This window comes from Solea senegalensis, linkage group LG8, assembly GCF_019176455.1.
Source record: "Solea senegalensis isolate Sse05_10M linkage group LG8, IFAPA_SoseM_1, whole genome shotgun sequence".
NCBI lineage: Eukaryota > Metazoa > Chordata > Actinopteri > Pleuronectiformes > Soleidae > Solea > Solea senegalensis.
Window position 1 is genome coordinate 5,695,136 of NC_058028.1, and position 26,420 is coordinate 5,721,555.

General features: G+C 41.8%; 1 protein-coding gene across 1 annotated transcript in view; it reads right to left on the minus strand.

The window, feature by feature from the left end:
• Positions 1-11,277: 11,277 nt before the first annotated feature.
• The window catches only part of cog6 (component of oligomeric golgi complex 6), a 35,146-nt gene continuing 20,003 nt past the window's right edge, over positions 11,278-26,420 (minus strand). Inside the window, exons 11-20 of the mRNA XM_044032093.1 lie at positions 25,523-25,587; positions 25,306-25,397; positions 23,224-23,341; positions 22,193-22,324; positions 21,136-21,303; positions 20,425-20,532; positions 17,677-17,730; positions 17,523-17,602; positions 15,247-15,425; positions 11,278-11,743 (exon numbers count right to left, since the gene is read on the minus strand). Coding sequence (XP_043888028.1) covers positions 15,278-15,425; positions 17,523-17,602; positions 17,677-17,730; positions 20,425-20,532; positions 21,136-21,303; positions 22,193-22,324; positions 23,224-23,341; positions 25,306-25,397; positions 25,523-25,587 — 965 coding nt within the window. The 3' untranslated portion in view covers positions 11,278-11,743; positions 15,247-15,277. The remainder of the gene's footprint in view (positions 11,744-15,246; positions 15,426-17,522; positions 17,603-17,676; positions 17,731-20,424; positions 20,533-21,135; positions 21,304-22,192; positions 22,325-23,223; positions 23,342-25,305; positions 25,398-25,522; positions 25,588-26,420) is intronic.

Sequence of the window (26,420 nt, forward strand, 5' to 3'; positions counted from 1 at the left end):
ATGAAGGTCACAGGGGGCATTGAGTGGGAGTGACTCCCAGCTGACACAGGGTGTCACCAGTCCATCACAAGGAAATGACACAGACAGTAAATCTAGAGTGTTCCGTTCACCTAATCTACATGTCCTTGGACTGTGGGAGGAAGCTGGGGAACCTGGAGAGAACCCACGTATACACGAGGAGAAAGAACAACACCAGGTGTCACTTTATCAGGTCTAACCCTGACCCTAACCCAATAAGGTGACCAGGGGGTCAGAATTTAACAACAGAAAAAAAGAATCAGTTGTTGAATAAATGAGACAATTACAGCAAAAGGTCTGCGTTTATGTAGCACTTCTCGAGGCTTGATGACCAATCAAAGCCACTTTACACTCCGGTTTTGCCATTCGCCCATTTACACGGCGCTTTTCCTATCACACATCTTCCAAATAATCCCTCAGACAGTGCCGACACAGCCGCCAGGAGCGTAAATCGCTTGTGGTTAAGTGTCTTTAAGTGTCTCCTACATCAGAATGTAGACTAGCAGGAGTCGAACACTTAATTGAAAGACGACTCGTGCGACCACTCGTCCACCATCGCCCACTAATGAATCACTCAATTTAACAAAATGACACTTGTGCTGACAGCACACGTGTTGGGATAATCCCAAAAAACTAAAATAAAAGAAGAAAATCACCAAAGAAACAACTCCAATTCTTTTAAAGAGCAGTTTAGTTCCAAGATACACACTGACACACCGCTTACACACACTGACGATGGCCACATTTATTACCTATTGTGATTGCATAACGCAGCAGATTCCTGCTCCCCATTCAGTTGACTCTCCATCTTTGACCTGGACGAGACGGCGCAGTTTGAGGGTTTGCACCAAGCGGAGACGAGGATGGACCATATGGCCGCTCGTCAGGGATTAAAATATTAAAAAAAAAAAAACAACTCGAAGATGGAGTTCACGATCTCTCTCATATCGTGACAGCAGATGCAATGCGAGCGGTCTGCTTCACTGACTCACATGTTTGGGCCACCCACGTATGAGAGCGGCAAGCTAAAATCACACACTGTTTCCACGACAACCATAATTCATACCTTCCAAACAACTTTTTTCCTTTCATCTTGCACAAAAAGACATTTTAATTAGAAACCAGCTTCTGGGCTCCAAATGTCAATTTCTGGACTTTTTTTTGCAACATTTCAGCAAAAAATAATCACAAAAGGCCCGAGTTCCTCTCTCACATTAGCACTGATTAAAAATGGAGCCTTTGAAAGGATCCTTTCAATAATTTGGCATGTTCGTACAGATGTTGAAAAAAATCCACATAAATCCTGCACGTTTGACACGTGGAAGAGTGTTCTCCGAGAGCCCGATCACCCCCATTCTTAACTTTTTTATCTTACTTCCTACCACGATTTCCTATTTCAGGTCAAACGCTGTTTCCTACCTCTTGATCAGTTCATACGTCGCGGCCAAGACATCACTTAAGAGAAAGTCAAGACCTTTCAGAGTTTGAATGGGAGGAAATGACTGGAGAGTTTACCCGCCGTGCCAGTCATTCCAAAATAACACTCTTTCTTTGCTTCTCCGTGTTCAGGTTAAATACCAAACGCTTGTTTTCCCAGCACAGATTTGCTTCCATGATTATGTGGAAAGCTTGCAGATCTCTCTCTCTCTCTCTCTCTCTCTCTCTGCCCCCCCTCCTCAGTAAAAACAGGGCCCGATCTGGCCCCGGCCCCCGGCTTGTTGGGACAGCTGCTCAGATGATCTGGACTCTCTGCAGGTTCCATGATTCATTTTCTGAGTCAACATCACGAACTTGAGCTTCAGCTTCGACACAGTCGTGATTCACGGGCCGATGAGTGCATTTCAATAGTAACTGAATGCGCTGTGTATCAGGCTTGAATACTACGAGTGTTTATCTGACATAAAGGCCAAGAAAGACCACCAACACGAGGGATTAGATGCTTGTTACTGTATTTGAACTCTCAAGGAAGGAAGGAGCGTGGGGTCAACATTTGGAAGACTGCCAATTAGTTCATGGGTTTGTGGGTAAACATGGCGCGCATGTTCGTCAACAAACCTATTTACAAACTGGAAACAACACTTCAATTCCTGGACGTGCAGCAAACGTTCTTGGCTCAGATCCCAATTCTTCAACAACGTTTCCTGAAAATCTGTGAAAGACATTCGACCTTCAAGCACAAGATCATTTTGATGGTACATCAACTATAAAAATGACTAAACGACATATGTCACAGTCTCTCGTCATGTACGATATGGACAACATTACTACACTTAAAAGTCTAATTTCAGTCGGACTAAGACAATAATTTGGTTTTCCTAAAGTCACGTAAACACGTTAGTCCGACTAACATCCAGCTAGTCTTAGTCAGACTAACATACCTGGATAATGCGATGCATAGTCCGATTACTCCTGCATGCATACGCTTAGTCGGACTGGAGTTGGACTTGGCGCTCCTCCCCGTTTCTTTGACCTGAAAGTAGAAGGAGACAAATTTAGTATAAGTATAAATTGCAGTATTGTTGACAGCAAAGAACAAAAAACACAATATGAATATGAACCTAATAGTTATGAAGACAATTGTTGATATCTCGACTCTTGCACGTCTAACAAATGGCAGTTAAAGAATGTTTCAGATAACAGAGACACTTATTGATTTCTGGCCAAAATATAAACATGTAAAAACTATCATTTATCATGTGTTTATTTGTGTAACTAAGTTTTAATACATTTATTCTACATTTAGAAGTTCTTTTGTCTTTGTTTTTTCCCTGAAAAATAAACCAGAACACATACAAATCTAATCAAAATGTCAAATGTGCATGAATAATGTCCTGTTTCTGGGCAGACACAGGACGTTTCCTCGAATGCGACACCCATGTCTGAATCATCGGTCGTCCTTGAGACTTTGTTGATCCTTCCAACGCAAACTGTTTGGGCTTTTCAACAAATCCTTAGAAATAATGGATGTGGAAAATGTTTTGTAATTTGTTAAAATCGGACAGTTGTTCAAAGCTCTTTTAGCCGAGTCAGGTGACGGAGTTCACGGTTCAAGCTTCTCATTTTCACCGTACTGTTTGACAGTTTTCGTCCAGTTTTCCATAAAAACAGTGAAGAACTCCTTTGTCAGAGCTGCTGGCCACACTGATGAAACATAAAACCCTTGACTGGTGCAAAATATTTACATATTTTTATAGTGACGCAGAAGAAGGCACTCCACAGTGTGGGAAAGCACACTTCTTTTTTTCCTTTCTCTTTTTTTGGAGACAGGGCGTTTAACGCTCGCCGTCACACCCATGTGATGAGGGAACGTGCAAAAAGGTTTCAGTGCGGCCGATCTGGATCGCTCTGGTTCTGCTCGTCACCCTGGACTGAATGTTTAAGCCCGTTCCTCCCTCACCAGTCTGTCATGGAGAGAGTGTGTGGGCTGGGATGGATTAATGATGTCAGGCGAGCAGTTTTGTCACTGCCACTCCCCGTCTGCGTATAAAGCCACTAATCACCCATCTACCTTCCTCGGGCTGCTCCGAGTTCCCTGCTCATGCTAAATATTATTGTTGTGAGTTGTAGATCCAGTGACTCACACTTTCCATTGACAGCTCACTCATTCAGCTGCTACAATGGGAAGGAGTGGCTTTGTGCTGACACACACACACACACACACACACACACACACACAAACACACACACTTCTCATTCCAAACTGTAGTTTATGCTCCATAAAGTTCAGTCAGGTTCTACTTAAGTCGTAAGTCTCTGAAAACTCACTCTGCCTCAGTGGCTTCACTGAGGCCTGTAAGTACAAGTCACATCTTCACAGTTAGAAAATCAGTCACAAAGTCAAGAAAAAGCACAATATATATATGTTAATATAAATTAGGGCTGCATCTCTTAATCTAATCCTGTCTGAATGAATCCACCTCTTAATAGCATCGTTATGGCTACAGAATCCATCAGTATGATGCAGGAATGCAGTATAACAAATCGTTGCATCGCAGGTGTCGTGAGAATAAAAGCGTTTATTAAAGCAACAAACCCACGTAGCAACAATTCAACAAGTCTCACTGTGACACACATCAAAAAACATCAATAAACCTAAGTAAATGACAACAAAATGCATTTACTCACCAAAATCCGTCCTCTTTTCTTTCCTCAATCACACTATTGTAAAGATGAGCTGTGCGTCTCACTTCCGCCCATTCTCAACAATGCCCAGCTTTTCTTGTAAAGTCCTTCTTGAAAATGTCTTGGTCAGTAATTCTGCGACCAAATCAGTTTCTTACCCTCCATCGGCCATTGTGGGTTGAGAAAACCCACGTTACATCGCAACAAATATGTTCAGAAAAAACTATTTTCTCTTGTCCAAGGAGCTACAGATACAGTCCAGTCAGAGGACGTGAAAGCGCTGACGCTATTGTTCGCCTGCTGGATAAATCAAAATCTGATTCTTATTTTAGGCTACAGGTGCCCACAGTACGGAGATTTCATTCACTCTTTTGTCCATAAATTGATATTAATCAGTTGCAATGATTTCTTCATTGCATGGAGCAAAATAAAAAACAGTGCAGTGTTTCATAAGTCCACTTTTCAGCTTCTTAATTGTGAACGTTTTCCGGTTTCTTTCCTCCACATAACAAAGAAATCCTTAGCACTGATTATTTTCAGTTTATGAACAAAATAAGACATCTGAGAACATCATCATGTTGAGGTTTGGAAACAACGGATCAACATTTTCTGACATTTTATGGACCAAACAATGGAAGGGTGACAGACGTTACAGCTTTAACAGCATGTTGGGCTGTTAAAGCTGTAACCTTCTCTTTAGTTCTCATCGCCTCATGAGTGTGTGAGTGTGTGAGAGGACCACCTGCCTCCCGAACCGCATCACGTATCGCAGTCTCTCCTTGATTCAATGTCACAGCTCTGAGTCTGAGAGACTCTGGGCTCGAGCGGTGACCGCTGTCAAAATAAGCAGCGATTTAACACAGATTTGAACTAAAGTGACTCACTGACCACAGCTTTAAGTGTTTAGGACTGGCCAGTCACACATATTCCTCCTGCTACTTTGCTTTTTTTCTGCTGTCAAAGGGAAAATTCCACTTAACGCTCTTGTGTTTGTATGTGTGTGTGTGCCGTGACTCTCCTTCACTGGCTAAGCTTTCTTGGTGTGTGTGTGTGTGTGTTTGAGTGTGTGTTCGAGTGTGCACACTGTGGGGAGTCAGCATACAGGCCCACTTCACGTGGTTCTGAAGGTGAAGGGCTATTAGGGGAAAGGTGAGCATGGGACTGCTGCTCTGGGTTACTCAGTAACCGGGGCTTTCTCCTTCCCCTCTCAGGCCTCTGGGGCTGTTTCTGTGCAACCACCATGACTTTCTTACACACGCTCACACACACACACACACTACAACAGTATCAGTGTGTTCTCTCTTTCTTTAGGATATTTATCTAAAAAGAATTAGTATTGAGACAAAACTAATCTAATGACTCACCACAAAACCGTTGTACATGACATAATATGTGGTGTGTGGATGCAGTTTTATAGCTTTCTAACTCTAGAGGGCTATAAAACAAATATTAATATATTATGTTTTATATTATAACATATAAAACATATAATTCAAAGAAATTAGGTGCCACTGATCTCAACGAATGTTGTAATAATCTGGAAGTTGGTTCCGACGCAGCTGATGTGACCACAAATGTAATAATAGTACTAGTGCTTCACCATTAATCAACAGGTTAACCAGCAGAATAAATAAAGTTTTCACTTTTACAAGTAAAATTTTAAAGAATTTGGTCAATAAAACTTATACAGTGTAAGAAAATTAAATTCAGGGATCCACTGACCTGATGTTCTCAGGGAGGTCTTTCCAGAGTCTTGGGTAAAGTGCTCCTTGAGTTGTCAGCTGTGCAGCTGGAACATCTCAAAAGGCTCTGCCTGAGGATATTTAAGTTCACATCAGAGCATATGGTATTAAAGAGACAGGGTTATATGTTGGACAGAGACCACGTAGAGCCCTAAAAGTGATGAATAAAACCTTCAAATCAGCTCTAAAACGAAACAGGAGCCAGTGTAGGCGAAGCTAAAACAGTGGTGACATGATTGTGCATCTTAAAACATGAAAAACAATGAACTTTAACTTAAAAAAGGGAGACAATGAGCCTTTAATTGAACACGTGGTGGAAGTTGGGAGCTGTGTGGATGTTTCCACCTGTGACTGGCTCACAGCAACTTCTTGTTGCGTCACTGTCCAGGAATCATAACTTCAAAAACACACCGCGCGTGTGTGTGTGTGTGTGTGATGCAGCCTTGTTCTCGCACTCGTGTTTGTTTATCGACCCTGAACACGGACACATGAAAGCGGGTTGACCCAGTCTTTGGCTGTGACCCGTGGTGACAAGGACAACTCCATAATAAATGCTGCCCTTTCTTCCTCTCCTGAACACACACACACACACACACACACAGTGAAAATGGTTGTGTTCTTTTTGCCTCAGTATGGAAGTCACGGGATTTCTGCTTTGAAGAAGCGCAGAGCACGGCAGCAGTCGGACCAATGAGAGCAGAGACAGTGCTGGCTGTGTGAGTAATGATTGACAGCATGTTAGATTACTCACAGAGGGAATTAGTCACGGTGGATTTGTTGCATGTTCTTGTTCTCTCCGGATTGTGGTGGTGTGAAGAGGAGTGACTGTCCCTCAGCTCGAAGATTTGGTCGTGTGCTGGCGGAGAACACGGAGATCTTTGATGGCAAAAATCAAAAAGTGAAAATCAAGCGGATAAAACCCCGACCTCCTCCACTATATACCATGACTTTTTAAAAATATTATAATTATCATTATTTTCCTGTCCTTTGATGCTTCTTTAGTTTAATGAATCAGTAACTTGAGAAAGTAGTCACAGCGAGAGTGCAAACTTTCACCAAGGTCGCTCAGTTTCCCACAGTCTTGTACAGCACTCTTGTATCTCGCAAGGTTAATAATTGTTCTACAGGTCTTGTGTGTAAGAATTAGTGACATTTAAATGGAGACAGTGCAGTAAATGTAGGATTCCTTCATCCCTTTCCCAAGGAAACTACAGAAATAATGTAAACTCTCCCTATGGTCACACCCTCACATCAGGTCAACACGATGATGGCCATACCCAAATGATTTCATTGATCTAGAGCAAAAGTTGGAGGTTCCTAAGACGATCAAATACCGTGCTATCTCACGTTCTTGACCCACCAGGTAGCGTCTGGGAAACCGAAGTCTTTGGGTTAAAGGTGACTATTGTTGCAAAGCTGACACCTTGAAAAAACAGATTCATAGCTCTCTCTCGATTCAGCGAGTGGTGATGCAGGGCTGTTCTTAGTAGGCGGGGCATTTATTGGGTTAATTCTGAAAACAACCAAAACTATGGAATTCCAAATGGTTACACAGCCACTGTGGGGACAGGAAAAATAAACATTCCAGACTCTCTGTCAGGAGGTCGCGGGGCGGCCCAGGTCCGTCCTTGAAAGTTGCTCACTATGACACATGGCACTTTATGTTTGTTCAGGAGGCTCCTGATTCAAAAACGCGGAATTCCCGTCCAATCCGGCTGCTGTAGAAACACGGTGGTGGAATGCCGGGATCAGACAGCACAATGTTATCGTCTTTCGCGATGGTCACCATGTCAGATTATCAATCACAACGGCACAGATTCTTGCTGTGTCTTAAAGTTAGCTCTTTTTTTTTAGGAGCAGTGGGCTGCCACACTGAGTAGCGCCCGGGGAGCATTGGGGTTTGGGTACCTTGCTCAGGGGTACCCCAGCCCTTTTTGGCCGGGTGGGGATTTGAGCTGGCGACCCTCTGGTTACAAGTCAAGTTCCCTTTCCACTTGGCCACGGGCTGCCTAAGATCGACAGACACGGGCTGCCGCACGAGATCGACAGACAGAGGCTGGACGACATCCAGAAAGACGATGTAAACAAAAGCTCCGAAGCTATGTGTATAATACGTTCTGCGTTGGTTCTTGAGGACAGGCTGCATTAAGAGAACTTGAGGTAACTTATTCTCTCGCTCTCTGTAGACACTTGTTACTTTGGCACGTGCAGAGTCTCTGTGTTGCCATTGGTCACAACTGACATCGTAACTCTGTCATCCTGCGTCCGGGAGCACGTCGTAGCAGATGTCAGACAGCAGGAAGTTAGAAACAGTTCCAACATGCTAGACTACTGGTCGGGATGTGACAGTGCGTCCCATCCCTGTTCCATACACACGTATGCAAAGACACATATGGATAGCATATTCAACTTCATGATCATTAATGTGTGACTAACATCCAACAACAACAGAGGACATGTGATCATTACTCAGTGACACAATTCGTGCTTATGTTTGGCTAAGTACAAAGTGTTCCAACCATAAGAAAGCAAACAGGAGAGGAGGCGGAGACACTTTCACAACAAGGTATCAGAGCCGCATGTAATACTGTAGCAGCAGCATTCGGGGGGCCCCGTCGGGGGGTCCGGTCTTTTTTTTCCCCCCAAAAAGCACGAGGGCAAAGCAGCTCCGTCATTGGCTTGTCGTTGGCCAGTGAGAGGCGGTCAGTGCTCGCACACGCCTCTCATCCCACAACTATCCAAACACCGTGTTTGGATTAGCGTCTCTGATATGCTTTGTTTATCAGGCCACCTGGACATGCATCTGGTCAGCCAGGGAGTATGCTCGTCAACCGCAGTGTCAGATGGACGTGCATAAATAACAGTGACTTACAGTAGGTGTCAAAAAAATCATGAGCCGCAAATGCTGATTTCTTTTTCTGTTCTTTCTTGAAGGCAGCTCTGAAGTTACTGGAGTCGGGCTGTGCTGAGTGAATTAAATGCTGATTAGGAGGACGGGAGCGGCACAAGGTTGAGAAAAGAACATTAATTACTTGTGTTTTCAGGTCAGTGCTTCACAGTGTCTCCCTTCCTGTGCTGATATACAAATTGCATAATAGCCTCCAAAGAGAGGGAGGCCTGACATGAAGTTACCTCTACAGGCGCAGCGAAAGCAGTGGGATAGATAATTATGAGTGAGCTTGGATGTGAGGCAAGAGATTGCACTCATGGGCAAATTACATAATAAACCATTCTTTCTAATATGCTTAATTAGATGAGGGGGTGAGTGAGAGGTTTGAATGAAATCAAGAATTTGCCTGAAACAAAGCATTCCACAGGTATTGATCCAGACCACGCTGCAGGTCCACGATATTTCCTTCAATTGGAGAGCGATTATGTTGTAAGCAATGTTTAACAAGGCGTGCGGACACAGCAGTCCATAATCTGCAAGTACAGGACAGTTTGTGAGAGGCAAGAGCCTAATCAAACCAGATAACACATTAACGCTGTACACCTTGTACACCGTTTCTCCTTCATAGTTTTGTGGCACAAAGTCCAAAAACCCGTCACTGATCTCTTAAAAACTTCCGATTGGAGAAGCTGCTATCTGTGCGTGAAGATAGCAGTGCCACAGTGAAAGGCAGCATGAAGAAAACAAACTAAAACATACCGGGCTACACTGCAGGCATGCGGTCACAGTGCCCTCTGCTGGACCACGCGGTAATTACTGCAGACAGTCTGATGTGCTTCTAACCTGGAAACGTTGAACTCAAACAGGTCTTTAAGATACGAGTTCAAGCAGATCTCAGGATTTTGGACCTAAATTGTTCTCAAAATGACTGCACACACATAACAGTCCCATCGTCTATTTTATATTTATGAATATTACGTAGTGTCCCCACCATTCTTGTAACCAAACCTTTGTCCCTTGCCTGGCTGTAGCACCGGAGGAAGACACTATAAAGACACTTGCCAAGAAAAAGGAATGTAATCAGAGTATAATGAAAGTGTGTCTGCTCCGTGCTGCAGCAGGGTCACGGCTAAACAGAATTATCACATGATGAAGTAACAATATAGTACGGGAGAGAGAGCCACAGAGGGTTCGCTAAATTGCTTACCTATCCAGGAGAAAATGATCCACATCAGCGTCCGTCTTCAAGTTCCTCTCCGCTCTCAGGCGTCTACGTCATCTCCAGTGTGGACCCTCGTTTTTCTTCTCCTCTTATCAAGACATATTAGAGAGAGAGGGTAGTTCTGCATCTCTGACCCAGAGCTGCAACTTGCCGTGTTGGACTGTTAATTCTCTTATTATTCAGCCAAAAACACCAAAGCAAAGACATCCACCAAGACTTAAACACTGCATTTTTTAACATTTTTTCCATTTGAATCGACTGGATTCAGAGGTTTCTGGATCTGTATAGAAGCTATTAACATCTTACATGCAAGCAAGAGAGTCGCCCTGATCTGTTGAGATGTCGCTGAGATTTACATGTCTAAACTTGTTGAATGGGACTTCAGATCCGAATGAAACTCAGTCTGATGGTCGAGGGTCTGAACCCGCGTTCACATGTCAAATCTGATGAGTCTCTTTTTACAGTTTCTTCCATCATAAGAGATAAATGTCATAGTTTTCTGTTATTGCATCAGTGGTAAGATTCCAACCATAAATTGAATGGGAACATACTTGGGTGATAAAGTCACCAAATAATTCACACTGTTTCCTTCATGTCTGACGACATACTATGGTCATTATATGATTTAACACATTAATTTCATAATGTACCTTTAATCAACATACAAATTAAATTCCAATGAGGCTGGTAATTAATCATTTCAGCCAGACTGAAGAAACCAACATGGATGACCTTAGCATTGTACTATCGTTTTTTTTGTTCAGAGATATAAAAAAAAAAATCCATCAAAATATCATTGAACTGCAGGACCATGGATTTCACAGAGGACGCTGAATGAGTTTTCTAGATCATTTGCTCCTGTTTTCTATTCATTTATAAAAATAAATTTCCTCTGTTTCCACACACTGGAGGTCATCTGGAGCATCGTCTATAACTGAAAGAAGGTTGGAATGTCTAAAAAGTGTGTTTTTGATCCGGTGGCAGTCACTGGTCATATTATGCAATAAAAGAAAATTGAATACAAGACAGAACAATGACATGATATGAGATTTGGAACATTTTAAATGCTCTCAATTTCAATCAATTTCATTATAGATCATTGTCTTGACTGCCTGTTTGGTCCAAGTGGCTGAAGTATAATAGTAAAAAAAAAAAAACACGTCAAAATGACCTTTACACATGTTTAGTCCACAAATCAACAATATTTAATTTTCTCCAATAAACACATTCACATAAAAGAAGCTAAAACCAGAGAACTCAACCCAATTAACCGTTAATCAGAATAGGTGGTGATTAATTTTGATTTATTATCAATTAATCATTACAATCACATATATTTATTCAAAAAATGAATGATGGAAATTGCTTTAGATGCACCGCAGAATAAAAATTAAAGCCAATTTAAAAAAGCTATTCCTGCGTTTACACTGGATTTATCTTTTATTCTGACTTTTTTTATTGAAAATCCAAGTAAAGTAGAACAGCGTTTCTTTTTCGATGGAACGCAAACCCTCCACTGCTGCTGCTCGATACAGAATCCTTCTTTGAGGAGAACGATGAGTCATTTCAAATAAAGGAGCAAGCAACATATTACAACTTGGAGCAAAAAAAAAACCCCCGCAAAGACAGAGCGACGTCGGCGCAGGAACACGTGTGATTCCACACTGAACGAGCATCCAGTCAAGTCAAGTTTGTGTCAAGGCAGAAGACCCAAGCTGTCAGCTGTGGGTCATCATTTACCACCAGACACTGCAGTGAGAGAGAGAGAGAGGGAGAGAGAGAGAGAGAGAGAGAGAGAGGGAAAAAAAAAAAACCTCAATATTGCTGCTATTATCCTTTAACCCAGATTCCAGCTGGTCTCATGCTTCAACAGGCAGAAGCCAGGTGACCGCTGTCTCATGGAGCGAAATGATGGGATGAATGTTTGTCACGACCTGCCTCTAAGTGGTGGCTCCATCACCTGTCACGTCCGCTGACTCATTAATACAGGAAGTGGCAGGAAAAAGCGCTCACGTACCACCAAACTGTGTAGGGATACTTTTATTTAGACTGTGTTACAAGAAATGGATAAGGCACAATATCAACAAGTATAATTTGTGTGATTCAAATGTTACTCTATCAGTACATGCTACTCCACGTCCACTAAGCTCACAGGTGAGTTCCTTACTTTTCTAATTATTAAATTCTTCCACAAGCTGCTCTCACAGCGCCCTCTGTCGAACTATGAGGTAATATTTGGGAAATCTGAAATCCTCTTTATTATCATTATACAACGTAATATCGAGGTCAGACGGAGGAAACCAACGCAGACACGTGGAGAACATGCAAACTCCACACAGAAAGGTCTCAGGCCGGGAATCAAACCCAGCACCTAAGCACTACTTGAACTCACTTGAAACACATATCTTTTTGGAAATTTTGCGTAAAAGGGGGACAGCGGTAATGCAGAATAAAGCCAGTGGGTGGCAGCAATCAGTTGCCATGATGGCATTGCACGTCACAAAAAAACCTGGACGAGAAGCTGAATCCACCAGCAGCAAAACTGAAGGTAAAACATCAAATACATGGGATCATTTTTTGGATTTTTGAAAACACTTGGAAGTCCAGAATTGGACGTGACTCATGCAAAAAGATTCGTAATTTTTATTTGTACTTTCATTAATCCCCACAGGGAAATTCCTTCTCTGCATTTAACCCATCCTCTACTAGGAGCAGCGGGGCAGCCACTGAGCAGCGCCCAGGGGGCAATGGGAGTTGGGTACCTTGCTCAGGGGTACACCAGCCCTTTTTTTCTTGTGGGGATTTGAACCAGCAAACCTCTGATTACAAGCCAAGCTCCCTTTCCACTTAGCCATGGGCTGCAAAAACACAAAACTTATCACAACCTCACGGCAGATGGCTAAGATGGTCCGTTTCAGCCATAGACCATATTATATACAAAGTGGATAATATCTTGAATAGCCACCAGGGGGCGACTCCTCTGGTTACAAAACAAAGTCTGTTTGAATGGATGTCTATGAAGAAAATGAGCCTAAATAGTGGATTTACAACATCGGTAAACCATTATCTCCCTCCCTCTTCCTCTCCATCGCTAGTTTCAGGTCTTCAAGAGAAAATGATATACATTTTTAAACTATGTTCCCATTGGAGGACATTAAACGATAAAGTAACAGCACACACGAGAGGCCACCGCTGTGACTGACAGCTGGTACCGTCCGACAGGAGCCTGGATGCAGGTGACGTCTGTGGAGTTCTGGTTGCGCAACCTCAACTTGGCGCCAGTCAAATTGCTAACCTCGAGGCTTCAAAACTGGATTTCCAAAAATATTTAGTTAATTTAAGATCTCGTAGTGCCTGTGTTTACATGTTCCTAGGTTAATAATAATAATAATAATAATAATAATAACAGCAACTGTTGTAGTAAATACTGTTGAGGATATGGTTGAGGGAATACCCAGTCCTAATGTGTCATATAGTCATATAAGAAGAGTTATCATTCTCAAACAGAAGCCCACATTTTGCCAGAGAACACAGAGTAAAAACACTCAAGAATCCAGCTTGTATCAGACCTGAGCCAAGCAGAGCTGGAAGCGAGCACGGGTGTCTATTTAAAGGACTTGAGAGTGTCGTCCAGATGCTGAACTTTGTGGAATTCCATTTATTCCCAGTACTCAATGTCCTGGCCAATGATATCCGAGTAACATCCGGTGAGCCGGGGAAATCCTGGGACTGGGAGTGCTGGCAGCTCTGCCAAGATCAGGGCCTGCTGCCATGAACCTTGCTATCACAGAGCAGAAATGAAATGCTGCCCCGCGGGCCTGAGGCCATTACAGCAGATAGGATCAATATGCACTTAATCTTCAGTGTTTTCAACGGCACTTTTATTGGCGATGACACGAGCTGGACGGCGTGTTGATTTTTTTATTGGTATCATATTACACCCCCATCATGTCTCAATGGTCCAATACTGTTGTGGAGTTCTTTATGAAGAGGATGTGAAATATTCTAATGCTTATTGGGGGAGACTATTGTCTTGTCTTCACGTCGTTTCAGAGCTTTTGGATTCTGTAGATGTGTCGTTGATATTCTAAAAGCTGAGGATCATCTTTTTGAAATCAACGCTGTGTAATTATGGTCGAGCGGTCGGCTGGTGGCGGTGTTTTATGACAGTTGGCCTCCGTAATAGTGCATTACTGCCTTCTTTGGAATTTAATCATCCATTACTTTTTTTCTCCTCGCACACTTAGCCTAGCATTATGTATGTATTTAAATTTATCCTGAAAACTTTAAGTGTTTACAAAAACTATTTGGCAAAATCTAAAATCATACTACTTCATCATCTTAGCATTTTTTTTTATTCTGTCCTTCCTTATCTTTTAATTTATGCGGTTTTAAACTTATTGTGCTGCATTTTGTCTGTGTTGTTTTTACCGTCTCCGCTCACCACCTTAAACGTGTCTTTGTATGTGAAATAAAGCAATTTGCACACATGGAAATGACGTCAAACGTCACTATTAAATCTGAATTAGACTATTAGTAAGTTTAGCGTCAGGCGATGAGGTGTACGGTATAAAACAAGGCAGTGTTTGTGGATACGCTTTCAAAAATGACGACTTTTTAATGCTGTGGTCAGAGTGAGAAAAAACATTCCCCCCTCTTGACACACCAGGCCTGAGGTTTTACCGGCCAAATATTCATTTGAAGGTAGAATTTATGGTAAATGACCCAATCCAGCCTCATTACTGTCTTGTTTTCAAGTCTTAGTCAGCGGGGTTAGACATTGTTTGAAAAGCCAAACAAAGACGGTAAGACAGATTTTTCCATTTTATCCACGCAGCTCGGAGCAGATGAGATTAAAATAAACACGACTTTCGGTGCTGAAGCTTCTGAGGTTCCTTTTGGCACCGAGGGTGAATTTTTCCCTGACCACTTGAGAATGGAAAAAAACAAGACGAGCCTCTTCGATTCCCCTTTTTTGTTTTTATATTCATTTTCGGTAATTTTTCGATAAAAAGACATTGTTTTGTACAACCGTGGACACCAGCGGCGGCGTGAAGACTGACAGAGACAGGGAGACACATGTGCCTCACATGGAGAAAAACAAGACGACTGCCTGCAGCAGAGAAAGTAAAAAGTTCTCTCTTTGATTGCAAACAGGACAGCCTCTCTCAGTGACACCACACCTTTAAATACATTTGTGTTACTATATAGTCCACCAAATACCCTACAGGACGCCCAGTGCCAGATCTCACCCGCGTCTTTCTCACATGGACCAGGTGTCTCTCAGGAAAGCAGCGCCTGAACCTGCTGAGTGGATCTGGGCACCAGGTTCTCTGGGTCTTTGTAGGCGTTCGCCGGACTGGTCAGCGCTGCGTAAACCTCTCCGTAGGCTCTGCACACCAGCTCTGTTGACTGACGGAAAATCTGCTCCCTGCACAAACGGATGCAAAAAACAAAACACTTTTTCAGATTCACAAAAACAGAAGGGGGTTCCTGTCGAAATTCCACCATCTCATGACCTCATGACAGCGACGCAGAGCGATACTGTAATTAAAGCAGTCATGTGTAAGAATTTGTCCTAATTACTGTTTTGTTCTGTGGCCAATGTGAGCTCCTGCCAGGCTGAAACATGGCATGGTGGAGTGTGCGTGTGTCTGTGTGTCTGTGTGTGTGTGTGTGTGGGTGTGGGCCATCTACGGATACACAGTGCGGCATTAACGCACAAGCATCAGGTGTCATCAAAGAAAATGAGCCATAAATTAAGGATTTAATTTTTAGGCCGTGTTCTACAAGACAATGTTTTAATCGCTAAAGTCAACCTTACAAAGTCCGAGTTTCTCCTTAGCAACAACTGACAGGAAGATAAGGAGCTTATATTTAAGCCGAAGTCGTAAGTGATTTCTCATTTTGACAATGATTTCAAATAATGTCAAGTGTACCAGTACGAGTCAATCTTGTTTTTATTATTTAATAAATTTTTTGCTATCTCCTTTTTGAGCTATGGCAGTTAGTTGTGGGCAATTTTAAATAAAGTTGATTATAGAGCTGAAACAATTACTCGATTAATCGTTTATTAATCGGTTTGAAGCTTTTTTTATTATTAATACAAGATTTCTGGTTGTTTCAGCTTCTTAAATGTGAATATTTTCATCGTTTCTTGCAGCCTATAATAAAGAAATCATTAAAAAGTGAATCCTTTTGGTTTGCGGACAAAAACAAGATCATTATTTCCAGGTTTGATAAACACTGATCAACATTTTTGGAAGTTTTTCTGACATTTGATGAACCAAACGACTAGTCGATTAATCAGGAAAATAAAATAAACCTTTATTTAAGCAGGAATAAAGCTCATTGAGACTGGAAAAGACCGGCTACTATAGACGGGACGAGATTACAGCTATTCAAACACACACCACAATATAAGTATAATATAAAATCAGCAATCAGGCAGAAACATCTGCAGCCAGATGTTTCTGCCTCAGGCTCATTTGAAAAACACTTTCAAAATGTCCGATGAGAACAGAACCTGGAAAATTGAGTGGGTTTTTTTTTTAGTTGCAGCTCTATTGTCATCATTCATCATTCAATCCATTAAAAGCCATTATTTCGCCACTCAAAAGCGTATATAGAGTTAATTAAAGGATATGATGTGACAAGACAGCAGCAGAAGACCTGAGGAAACAGCACGAGAGCCTCACTTGTGTCTCACTCGGAGACTCCTGAGATCCATACTTTTAATTGGCCCACAGAGAACAAAAGAACCGCAGAGCAGTCGGTGTCTAACCTCACTCCGATCCAAGTGCACTAACACAAAATTCGAAAACTAAGGGAGGTCTTACTGAACATTCCCATTACTTCAGCACTCAGGGGGTATTTTCTGAGAGCCGGCCACTGTTTTTGTGTGTTTAGGCAACACGGGGAGAAAAGAGTGAGTGCAAGAGAGAGTGGGGAGGGGGGAGAAAAGACAAAGAGGAGGAATAATTTCAGGGAATGAGTGAGAGTGAGAAATGGACCAGAAGATAATTAATGGCGTCCTGCCCATCAGTGCTCCCGTGTCCATTAATAGGGAACATTAACCTGAGGTACAGAGTGCTCCTCAAGCCGGCTGTACTTCCCAGTAAACGTGACTCACAGAAAGAGCCCTTCGATGTAGCAGCTAGATTGAGCTAAAAGCATCTGCACTCTCTGATCAGTGAGACAAATACGGGGCCCGAGCACCCGCTCAGTGTGTCGGTGGCTCTCGGCAATTTAGCGTCCGAACTCGCTGTGCATTTAGTCGAGTGCTTTGTTTGGAATGCAGTAATGATCGCATTACATCTGGGGGAACTAATGAATGTTGAACATTATTTGGTCAACGCTGTCGCTCTATTTTTATCACTCTGAACGCGCGCTCTTTCACCCTTTTTAAACACCGTGAAACGTGGTAAACATTTACCGCCAAGCCTCAATATTGCATACAAGTTATTTTTTGTCCCTGAACACAGAGCTGGGGGGTCTGCTGCTGCCCTCATCAAGGAAATGAACTCACCTGATGGCCGCACTGAGCAGGAAGTTGAGCTGCGGCATCACGAGCGTGTCGGGTGACGACAAGTACCGATCAAACTGGACCTGTTTCAAAGAAGAATCATATTATTTATTATTCCCTTCTGGGACAGGGGGACAAAAAAAGAGTTGCAACTCACCATCGCTGCTTTCACAGAGGAGCTGTCCATACTGGGGAGGAGGGACAGAGGACCCTGAGACAGGAGAGTGAACATCAGCTCAGATTGTTCAAACAGGGATGATATTAAAGGTCCGGTGTGTAATTTAAGAGGATTTATTAGCAGAAGTGTTTGTATAAGAGTATAATCACTTAAAAAACAGTTTAATACATTGTTATTTTAAAGTACTTTAAGCAAAGAACTGGTGTTGGCTACTTCCTTTCAAAATAATTTAAATCAATATTTCATTTCATTTATTAGCTGATCTAAAAAAAAAAATGTGTAGTGTCTTTTTTTCTCTTGTTTTATGACCGGTGGCAACGACAGCTGTCGTTAAACAATAGCGGCAACAGGAAGGACATTCAGATGATTTTATGATTAGTTATACAGAACGAACACCATCATATGTGACTTAAGACCTTTGTAAATTAGCCGGTCAAAATTGTGAAGAATTCAGAGGCAAATCCTCTCTATTCAGTCAGTAATACTTTTTATATTGTGATGAAATTTCATTTTATTTCATATGTTTTTGTTTGTTTTTGTCGAAAGCACCTTGGGTTGCATCTTTATTGTCAGTATTGAGCAGTATCAGCTATGACGAGCTGGTGCCGAGTCATTTCCGTAAATAAATCAAAGTTAAACACATGGCTACAATCGTCACAAACGCACACTATTGCTCAGCGTATTTCAAAATAATATTACAAACACGCCACTAAATCTCACACACACACACAACGAAACAGCGCGGGCGTGCAAAAGACGTCACTTCGTCCACGCCGGACCTTTAAGGCAAAAAAAAAAAAAACTGCAGATGAGCCGTCTGTGATCCTTTAATTCAAACCCGCACGCAGCATTGAAAATGATTCGTACTGTGGTATTTTTATACCATGCATGTCCTCGGCAGATGGTTTAAAAAAGGATGGAGGCAGAGAGAGAGATAATTATGTCTGTGTGATGGAGCCTCTGGCTACTTTCATGAATAATAACGATTATTTCTTTTTCTTTGGTTTTGGACAGAGTTTATTATATATATATATGTATATATATATATATATATATATAATATATTTGACGTTTAGTCCTTTCTACCTCAGGGCGGCAAAATAACATGCAAGATCTGTATCAGGACAAAACGTCACATCTATCTTGATAACTGCTCGACACTTCCTCTCTCATGACGGCAGACTTATTTATGGTTCAACATCGCTATCCTTGGTGAAATTATAAATATTCTAAACCTCAAAAAAAAACAGTTAATTTAACAGCGTTAAAGTTTGTCATTTCATATCTCTAGGCAGTTTTAACCTGGAATGACAGGCTCTGCTTTTAAACTACTTCAGAACACGATTGTTGACAGTTTACGTTGATAGTTTTGCATCTTTACCTTGGCTCTTTTGAAATTGGCCAGAGTGTACGAATCTCTCCACGGTCTCACGCCGACATTTTTCGCAGAGTATGTTTTATGAGTGGAAAAGAAGTGAAACACGTGGGGCTTTTTCTGTCGGAGACACTCAGCTGTGGAGTAGCCTGTTCGAGGCCATTAGACGGGCAGATGCTGTTGATGAGCCACTTAAAAGGTGTTCATCCTGGTTTTAATGTTACCTACTTTCTAGAATTCAAAATTACGATAAGTATCTGTTGTAATTCTTAAATCATTTACACACGTATTAAAAAAACTAAACACTCTTTTGTCTTTTTAGTAAAGTGAACTAGTTGATTTGTGAATTAAAGAAAGCCTCTGGCTAAATCCTGATGTTAAGTCAACAGAGTAAATACAGTACTGTCAACAGTGGGAACCTTTAAGGCAATTAGCCGACGCTGACGATCCAGAGTGACAACATTAAGTCGAGCTTAAACACTGAAATTGCCAACATTAAAAGCAGCAAACAGACGACGGTGCAAGGGTCAATACAACTTTGCAGTGCCTGGACTGACTTTATGGGGACATGGGCACATTTACAAACATACTAAGAGCAGAGAAACGCATCTGCTCGCCAGTAAAACGCTTCTTCCTAATCGCTTATTTTCTTGTTTTTGCTTTATTCCACCGCTGAAATTTGCAGGGGAAAACTTTAAAAACAGATAGAAACGGTGGACATGAAGTGAGTTTTAAAACGGGGACTTTTGTCAAACCGTTGACATCTGGGACGCTGCGTCGAGAATCCAGAGACAGACTTAATCATTTCAAACAGGAGACTATTTTAGGAAAAAACCAAGAGAGGCCACCCGAGTAGAGAAGCAGTCTGCAGAAGAATGACAGCTCCTGATTGAGCTAAACATTTAACTACAGCAACAGCAGCAGCTGGGTGTGGTTTGTCCTGACGTGACCCGTTTTTTTTTTTGTTTTTTTTTTAAGAGTCACATGCTAAACCACAACTATGGGTCTCAGTCAGCCCAGTGGCAAAGTGAGTCTTAAAGAAGGACAAAGGCTGCGGGGCATCAGCTCTCTCTCTCATCTGCAAAGGACGCGTCTGCACAAGCTAATATATTCTAATAGGAGATAATATGATCTGCCTCCCTCTGTCCTTTTCTCATCTGAAAATCTGACAGAAATGCTATTATGCCCTAATAAGGGCATTGATCACACAGTAACCACAGCGAGCACCATTGTAAACCCATGAAGGAGTGGAGACAACAATGTAAGTGTAATAAAAAGAGAAGAAAGGAGATGTGAGGGCGAACACAGTTCTTGAACTTCAGTGTATGTGAAGACGCGGGTCAACGTGAGACCTGTTCGGCACTGTACTGTTGGACGCAGCTGTAGATGTAGCTCAGTCCGGCTCTGGTCAGCACGTAGGACGCCTGCTCATTGATCAGTGTGTCAAGGTGAGCCTCGATCTGTAAAACATGTGAGAGAGAGACAGAGAGAGACAGAGAGAGAGAGAAAGAGAGGGAGAGAGAGAGAGAGGGAGAGCGCAGCTTAAAATCCAGTCTGAGCCTGCCATTGTGAGCCAATGGTACTCGTGCTTAATGGAGAATCGGCGCACTATTGATAATGAAACTTCCACAGGAGCTCTTGTGGTACTCGACAGGCTAAAAATAGACAGATAGATGACACATTGGAGTATGAGCAACAATATATGACGCACACTCTTTTATATGACAGACAGAATCATATCTTCTTCGCTCTCTTTTAAATAAAATAGTTTGGCTCTATAGGTTTTTTGACAAAAGGGATAAAAATAATTAAATATAATGAACAACAGCCCCTGCACAGATTATGTGGTGACAGTAAGCTCGGCATTAATGATGTCTTAACGTCACGGTCCAGTTTGCGTTGCCGCAATTAAGGTGTGGTTTGTTCTGATTTAATTTGTGGCTTTGTCATTTGTGATTACCTTGATGTTGACTCTTGTCAGATTCCCCTTTAATGAGCGCGTTAGTGTGCTGATGTTCGTCAAGGAGCGTTCTACGTATAAAGAAGAATAAGTGAAGGCAAACCTGGAACTCGAGCATCTCAAGTCTCTTGTCAGTGAACTCAAAGAGAGCCAGCGATGTCTTCATGACGTACAGCGAGTTGACCATGTAGGTCGCCATGTCGGCCGTGCCCAGGTTACTGGCTGATACGGTGCACAACTGGAGCAGAGGATCCAGGATGCAGGAGAGCACCTGTGAAGAACAGCGGACACATTTTTATTGGTGTTAATGATCAAGTGCAGGCAAACGAATCAACAAAGTAGAGAAAAAGAAAACCGTTCATTTTTGTATCAATGATAAACAAAAACCTTGTTATCCAAAAACTTGATTCATTATTCATTTTCTTTCTCATTTTATTCCTTAAACAAAGAAAATACAAACACACATAAAAAAAGGTCTAAAAAAAAAGGAATATAAAAGGACAAGAAAGAAGACTAATCTTACATAATCTGCCACTGTTACACAAGACGCCAATAAAAACAACACACAAATACAATAAACAAAGTCTAATGATGGTTTGACTCAGATAATTTGCAGTAATAAATGTATTTTTGCAAATTCAGACAGTGTTAGAGTCTCCGTCTACACAAGTATGAATTTAGAAGAATCCGCAAAAGCTTTTATCGCATCAGGAACCAGCGTTTTGGGAACGCACTCCAGTCAAAACTCCTTAGCTGGTATTTCTGATTTTCCTCCAAGTACCACTAGTGGAAGCTCCACAGACTGAGAACCATGGCGCCCCAGCATTAAGGTTGTTTTGAGGGTTTTGTTTGTATAAAGATATTTTTTGAAGCGTTTTAAAAAGAAAAAAGAAAAGGTTTGTATTGGGAAAGTTCTGTTTCCACGTGGATAAGGCCTCGTGAATGTGTAGCTTTACGATCACACACTTCAACAACAACTGAAGTAATCTTGTGAAAAATAGGCCCCTATATGACACTGTTCTACACAGGTTGGGCTGAGTGATGGTGGTAGAAAGGGGAGAAACAAGAGTGATCTCGACACAGTTTATAACGCAGTGATTTAACCGAAACAGTAATGAATCGCCCTTATCTCTCAATCTCATCCTGTTGTGTTTTCTTACCTGAGCAAAATCAGCCTGACGGGCGTCCAGAGGCATCACCGACGAGTCGTGGGAGGCCAGCACCTCCCTGAGGAGGGACAGTGTCTGAGTGAGGGAGGCTGTGGGTCCCAGGTCTGCAGGTGGAAGCTCCACCTGCCCAAAGAACCAAGCGTAATACATCATTTTCTTTTTTGCAAATATTAGATGTATGGGTTTTAAACTCAGAAAGACAAGTGGTCCTCACAACATTAGACCTCTCGAACAAGCAGCGTGACAGACATACAACTGCTCCCCGCTGCTACTCTGAGCCCCTGCTTGTTCAGAGTCAGTAGAGCTTTTTCTTTTTTTAATGAAGAGGGTTTTGATTTCATTGGCCTTCACAGATCTGAGCCCAGCCACCTCTGTCAACCTAATAAAGGAAATTATGAGAAGGCTGTGTTCCTGGCATTAGCTGGAATTGACAACAAACCCTGAGGGCCTCCAATTTGATTAACACCAAGCAACGGGTATAATTCTTGTAAATGCTATTGATCGGCAAACAGTGAGCATGTAACGTGGAAGAGCTCCTGCTCGTGCTGAGGTATATTTGGACGCCAATTTAACTAAGTGGTAACAACTTTGGTGGGTTTTTGTTTTTTTTTTTTGTCAGCGAGCACCATTTTGATGCTGTGGCCAGCAGGGCCAGAACTGTTTACAAGCAAAACTGCCTCAGAAATAGTCTTGTTGTGTTTGACGCAGAGCTGAGACACACACACACGCACATACACACAGTGGGTGTGTCCTCAAGGTGCATTTCAAAATAACTGCTCTTTTTTCAGCATTTTCTCAAAGAAACGGTCTCCTTGTCAACAGGGCAGGTCCACTTCCTTCCTTAAGTTATGGTATTACTTTCAGTCACTTTGTTTATGTAGATTTTTTTTTCATCATTTTGACCGACTTATTCATTTTTTTAAAAAAGAAAACTGCATAGACAAACGACATCGGGTGGGGAGAAGAGGGACGGAAAATAACGGAATAATAGTGGTTTAAATAAGAGAAACTTCATACTATACCTTGTCCATGAGTCTGCTCGCATGAAGGCTCAGGCTGTTGAAAAACATCTTTTTGCTGAGGACGTGCATTTCCTCAATAGTGATGAGCAAAGAAGCCACACTGGTCCCAATTATAGAGCTGGACAAAGATCAAACAAGTCAACAAGGCTGCATATGGCAATTATTTAGACAATTATCTTATTTTAGATTCATCAACTCATTAATTAAAGGTCCTGTTTTGCAGAAAGTAACATTTCTATGTATATATATATATTTATTTATTTTACTGTAAAAGACATCTATGCGTCATTAAAATAACATGAAAGTGTTGAATTGCTCAATCCAATCTGTGTAAAAGAACTCAATAAGCCCTGTACATCCCATCATCAAACACTGCAGGATTTAGCTTCTTTATACAAACCTGCTATATGTTTATTCTGTCTCTATAAAGGTCTCTCGTTTGCTTCCTTGTTTGGTCCAGACCGCTCTGTCTTTTCAGTTCACAACCAAAACATGTGAAATATGAAATGTGCCCGACACCAAGGCCCAGAGGTCCAAGGATTTTTACCCTATGAAATCAGATACCGTCTTCAATCCAAGCAAAAGTAAGTAACGACAACAGAATGCGCGTATGTCAGGCTCCCTCCCCAAATTGCAATATGAAACAAAGACCCTGGTTGAGTTTTTGAGGTGTGAAAATGCCCTGAGGCTATTCCTCTACTGGTATTGAATTACTTTTATGCTGCCACTTTTAGTTTTCTGTTCTATCCTGTTTCCCCTGTCAGTTCATGAATTACTGCTCTGTGTGTGGACGGCAAACTTGCTCACACACACAGTTAAGTAGATCTACAGCCCAGAGTGGAAACTGTCAGAAAACAGATGAGCTACCTCAAAACGTAGACTGCTCTTTTTTTACCCTGGTAATCCACTTGCCATAATCCACTCTTGGTGCCACAGCAATCTAATTTATAATTGGACCAGAACCAAGGCTCTGGTGTAAAGCTTCAAGACTAAATCCTGCTAAAGTAGTTTTCCCCAAATTTGACTTGTGTGTTCCGCTTATTTCAGCCCTGACTGACAATTTACCAGAGCAAATGGTGAGTTTTACCAGATTACTGTAGCCGCCTACAATCTCTTACCTGAGTTTGGCCTGGCTCTGAATCACTCAGTAAATATTTATTTTTCACGGCTATCCAAACACTAGAAAAGTGTCAAATATAAGCTTGCACTCCACAATTTAAAACACATCACAGTTTCTGTTGAAACTCGCTTATAAACAGAGAAAAATAAACAGCATTAATAGAGCTACAGTTTTGCTTGACAAATGACTGTTCGATGATTATTACGCCTGCTGTAAACTTAAAGACCCTGATCAGACCTGGTTTTAAAGTCTGGCCGACCTTTTCTCTACAATGCTCCCCTACAGGTACATCACCATCGTAAAACACCCATCCATCGTCTACTGCTTTATCCTCGCTATATTAAAAACTCCTGATTCTGAGGACTCGGGGACCTTGATCTTGCAATGTCGTTTTTCACAGGTTTTCCACAACAAGACAGTTAACCATTATATGACTCTCAAGCTGTCATTACGTTCCAAATAGTCCCAATGCGACCTGAATGTGTCCCCAGGTCCGGTCTCAAAAACCACATAGGGAGGTGGTCTGAGGACACTGTCCACATTACTGAGCTGCACAAATGCAATCTGTATTATAAGTATTAGAGACCAACTCTTAACACATATTAACACTGATTGCTAATTGACTTCCATTTATTTAAACAGCATTGCCTCTAACTTTGACCATAACCACTTAATGCCTAACCCTAAACTTAACCTAACCACAGTTCAAATCTTAACCCTTGACATAACCAGTGCCTCAGTAGAGAGGCTCTGCCTTATTAGGACCAGGTTTTGGTCCCCATGAGGACTACTGGTCCTGACATGGTCTGTGTTTATGCCAAAAAAGATCACAGCACACAGACACACTGACAGTGGACACATCTGTAGAGTCAGACTTAGTGAAAACCTGGCTGTGATTGGATCACTGAGAGCTGACTTGTGCATGTGTGTGTGTGTGTGTGTGTGTGTGAGTGATGAATTACCTGATGGTGTGGTGGTAAAACTTAAGCAGGTTGGACAGTTTATAAAGGAGGACAGCCCCTGGTTCAGCAACAATGACCTGTTCTATCCGAACCTGGAGGACAGATACACAGCACATGAGCACAACAACGACAACAACAACCCGACAGACCACAAAACACATCAAACAGAGCAGAGCTTAAGTAGCTTAAAGCTTCTTCAACTAATTTGGTCGCTCACTTTCAGCGGCCTGCAGACTCCCTCAGTGATGTGTCCAACCACCTCCTGCATGTCCTCCTCCACTCCTAATGTAAGACGAGTACATACATATACAAGAGTCAAAGGCTGCTTGGGATTTCATGAGCTGTTTTGAGGGGTAAAAAAAAGAAAAGAAAACAACAGCACAGTGCAGTATTAAAAATACACCAATTAGCCCATAAGAACTAAATGTACTAGAATTAGAGGTATTTACATCGTCTGACTGTTCCCAACATCTCTGACCTCACTGGATGACTGAATCATCAAAGTTTGTTCCTGATAATCAAAGACCTGTGAGTCCATGTGACATTTGTTTAGCTCTGTTTTTTAAAATGCACCAGTTTAAAAGATTTTTTTTTTAAAAAGCTAATGTTACCAAGACGGATGGAATTTTCAAAGAAAGAGGAAACTAGAAACAGCCTGTAATTGTAATATGTAGGGAAGATAACCACGGTTCCTACTTTATCTATATGCTGTAGAATGCATGAAAATCTATCGTTATTTGTGCATTTCATTTATGGCCAAAACTGTGTGAGTGACCTTAAAGCTGTAGTGTGTAACCTTTTAATATAAATAAATGAATGTCTGTTGCCAAATGTGTCCAACACAACTGATTTAAGCCCATCAGCTCCACATGACTCTCTCTCTCTACAATTCTCAGTATAGCAGTGTTGCACAAATCAAGTTATTTGTTTTTACGTCAAGACTGAAGGAGCCAAAGAGGAAGAGCGGCATTGTGAGGGCAAAGCAAGACACGTGCAAAAGGTGGGAATATAGCTGAAAATTCCCATGATACATTTCAGAAGTGGATTCTACTGCTAAAAACTTACTGGGGGTCCAGCACAAGAAATCATATCTCAAAAGGAAGAGGATAATGCTG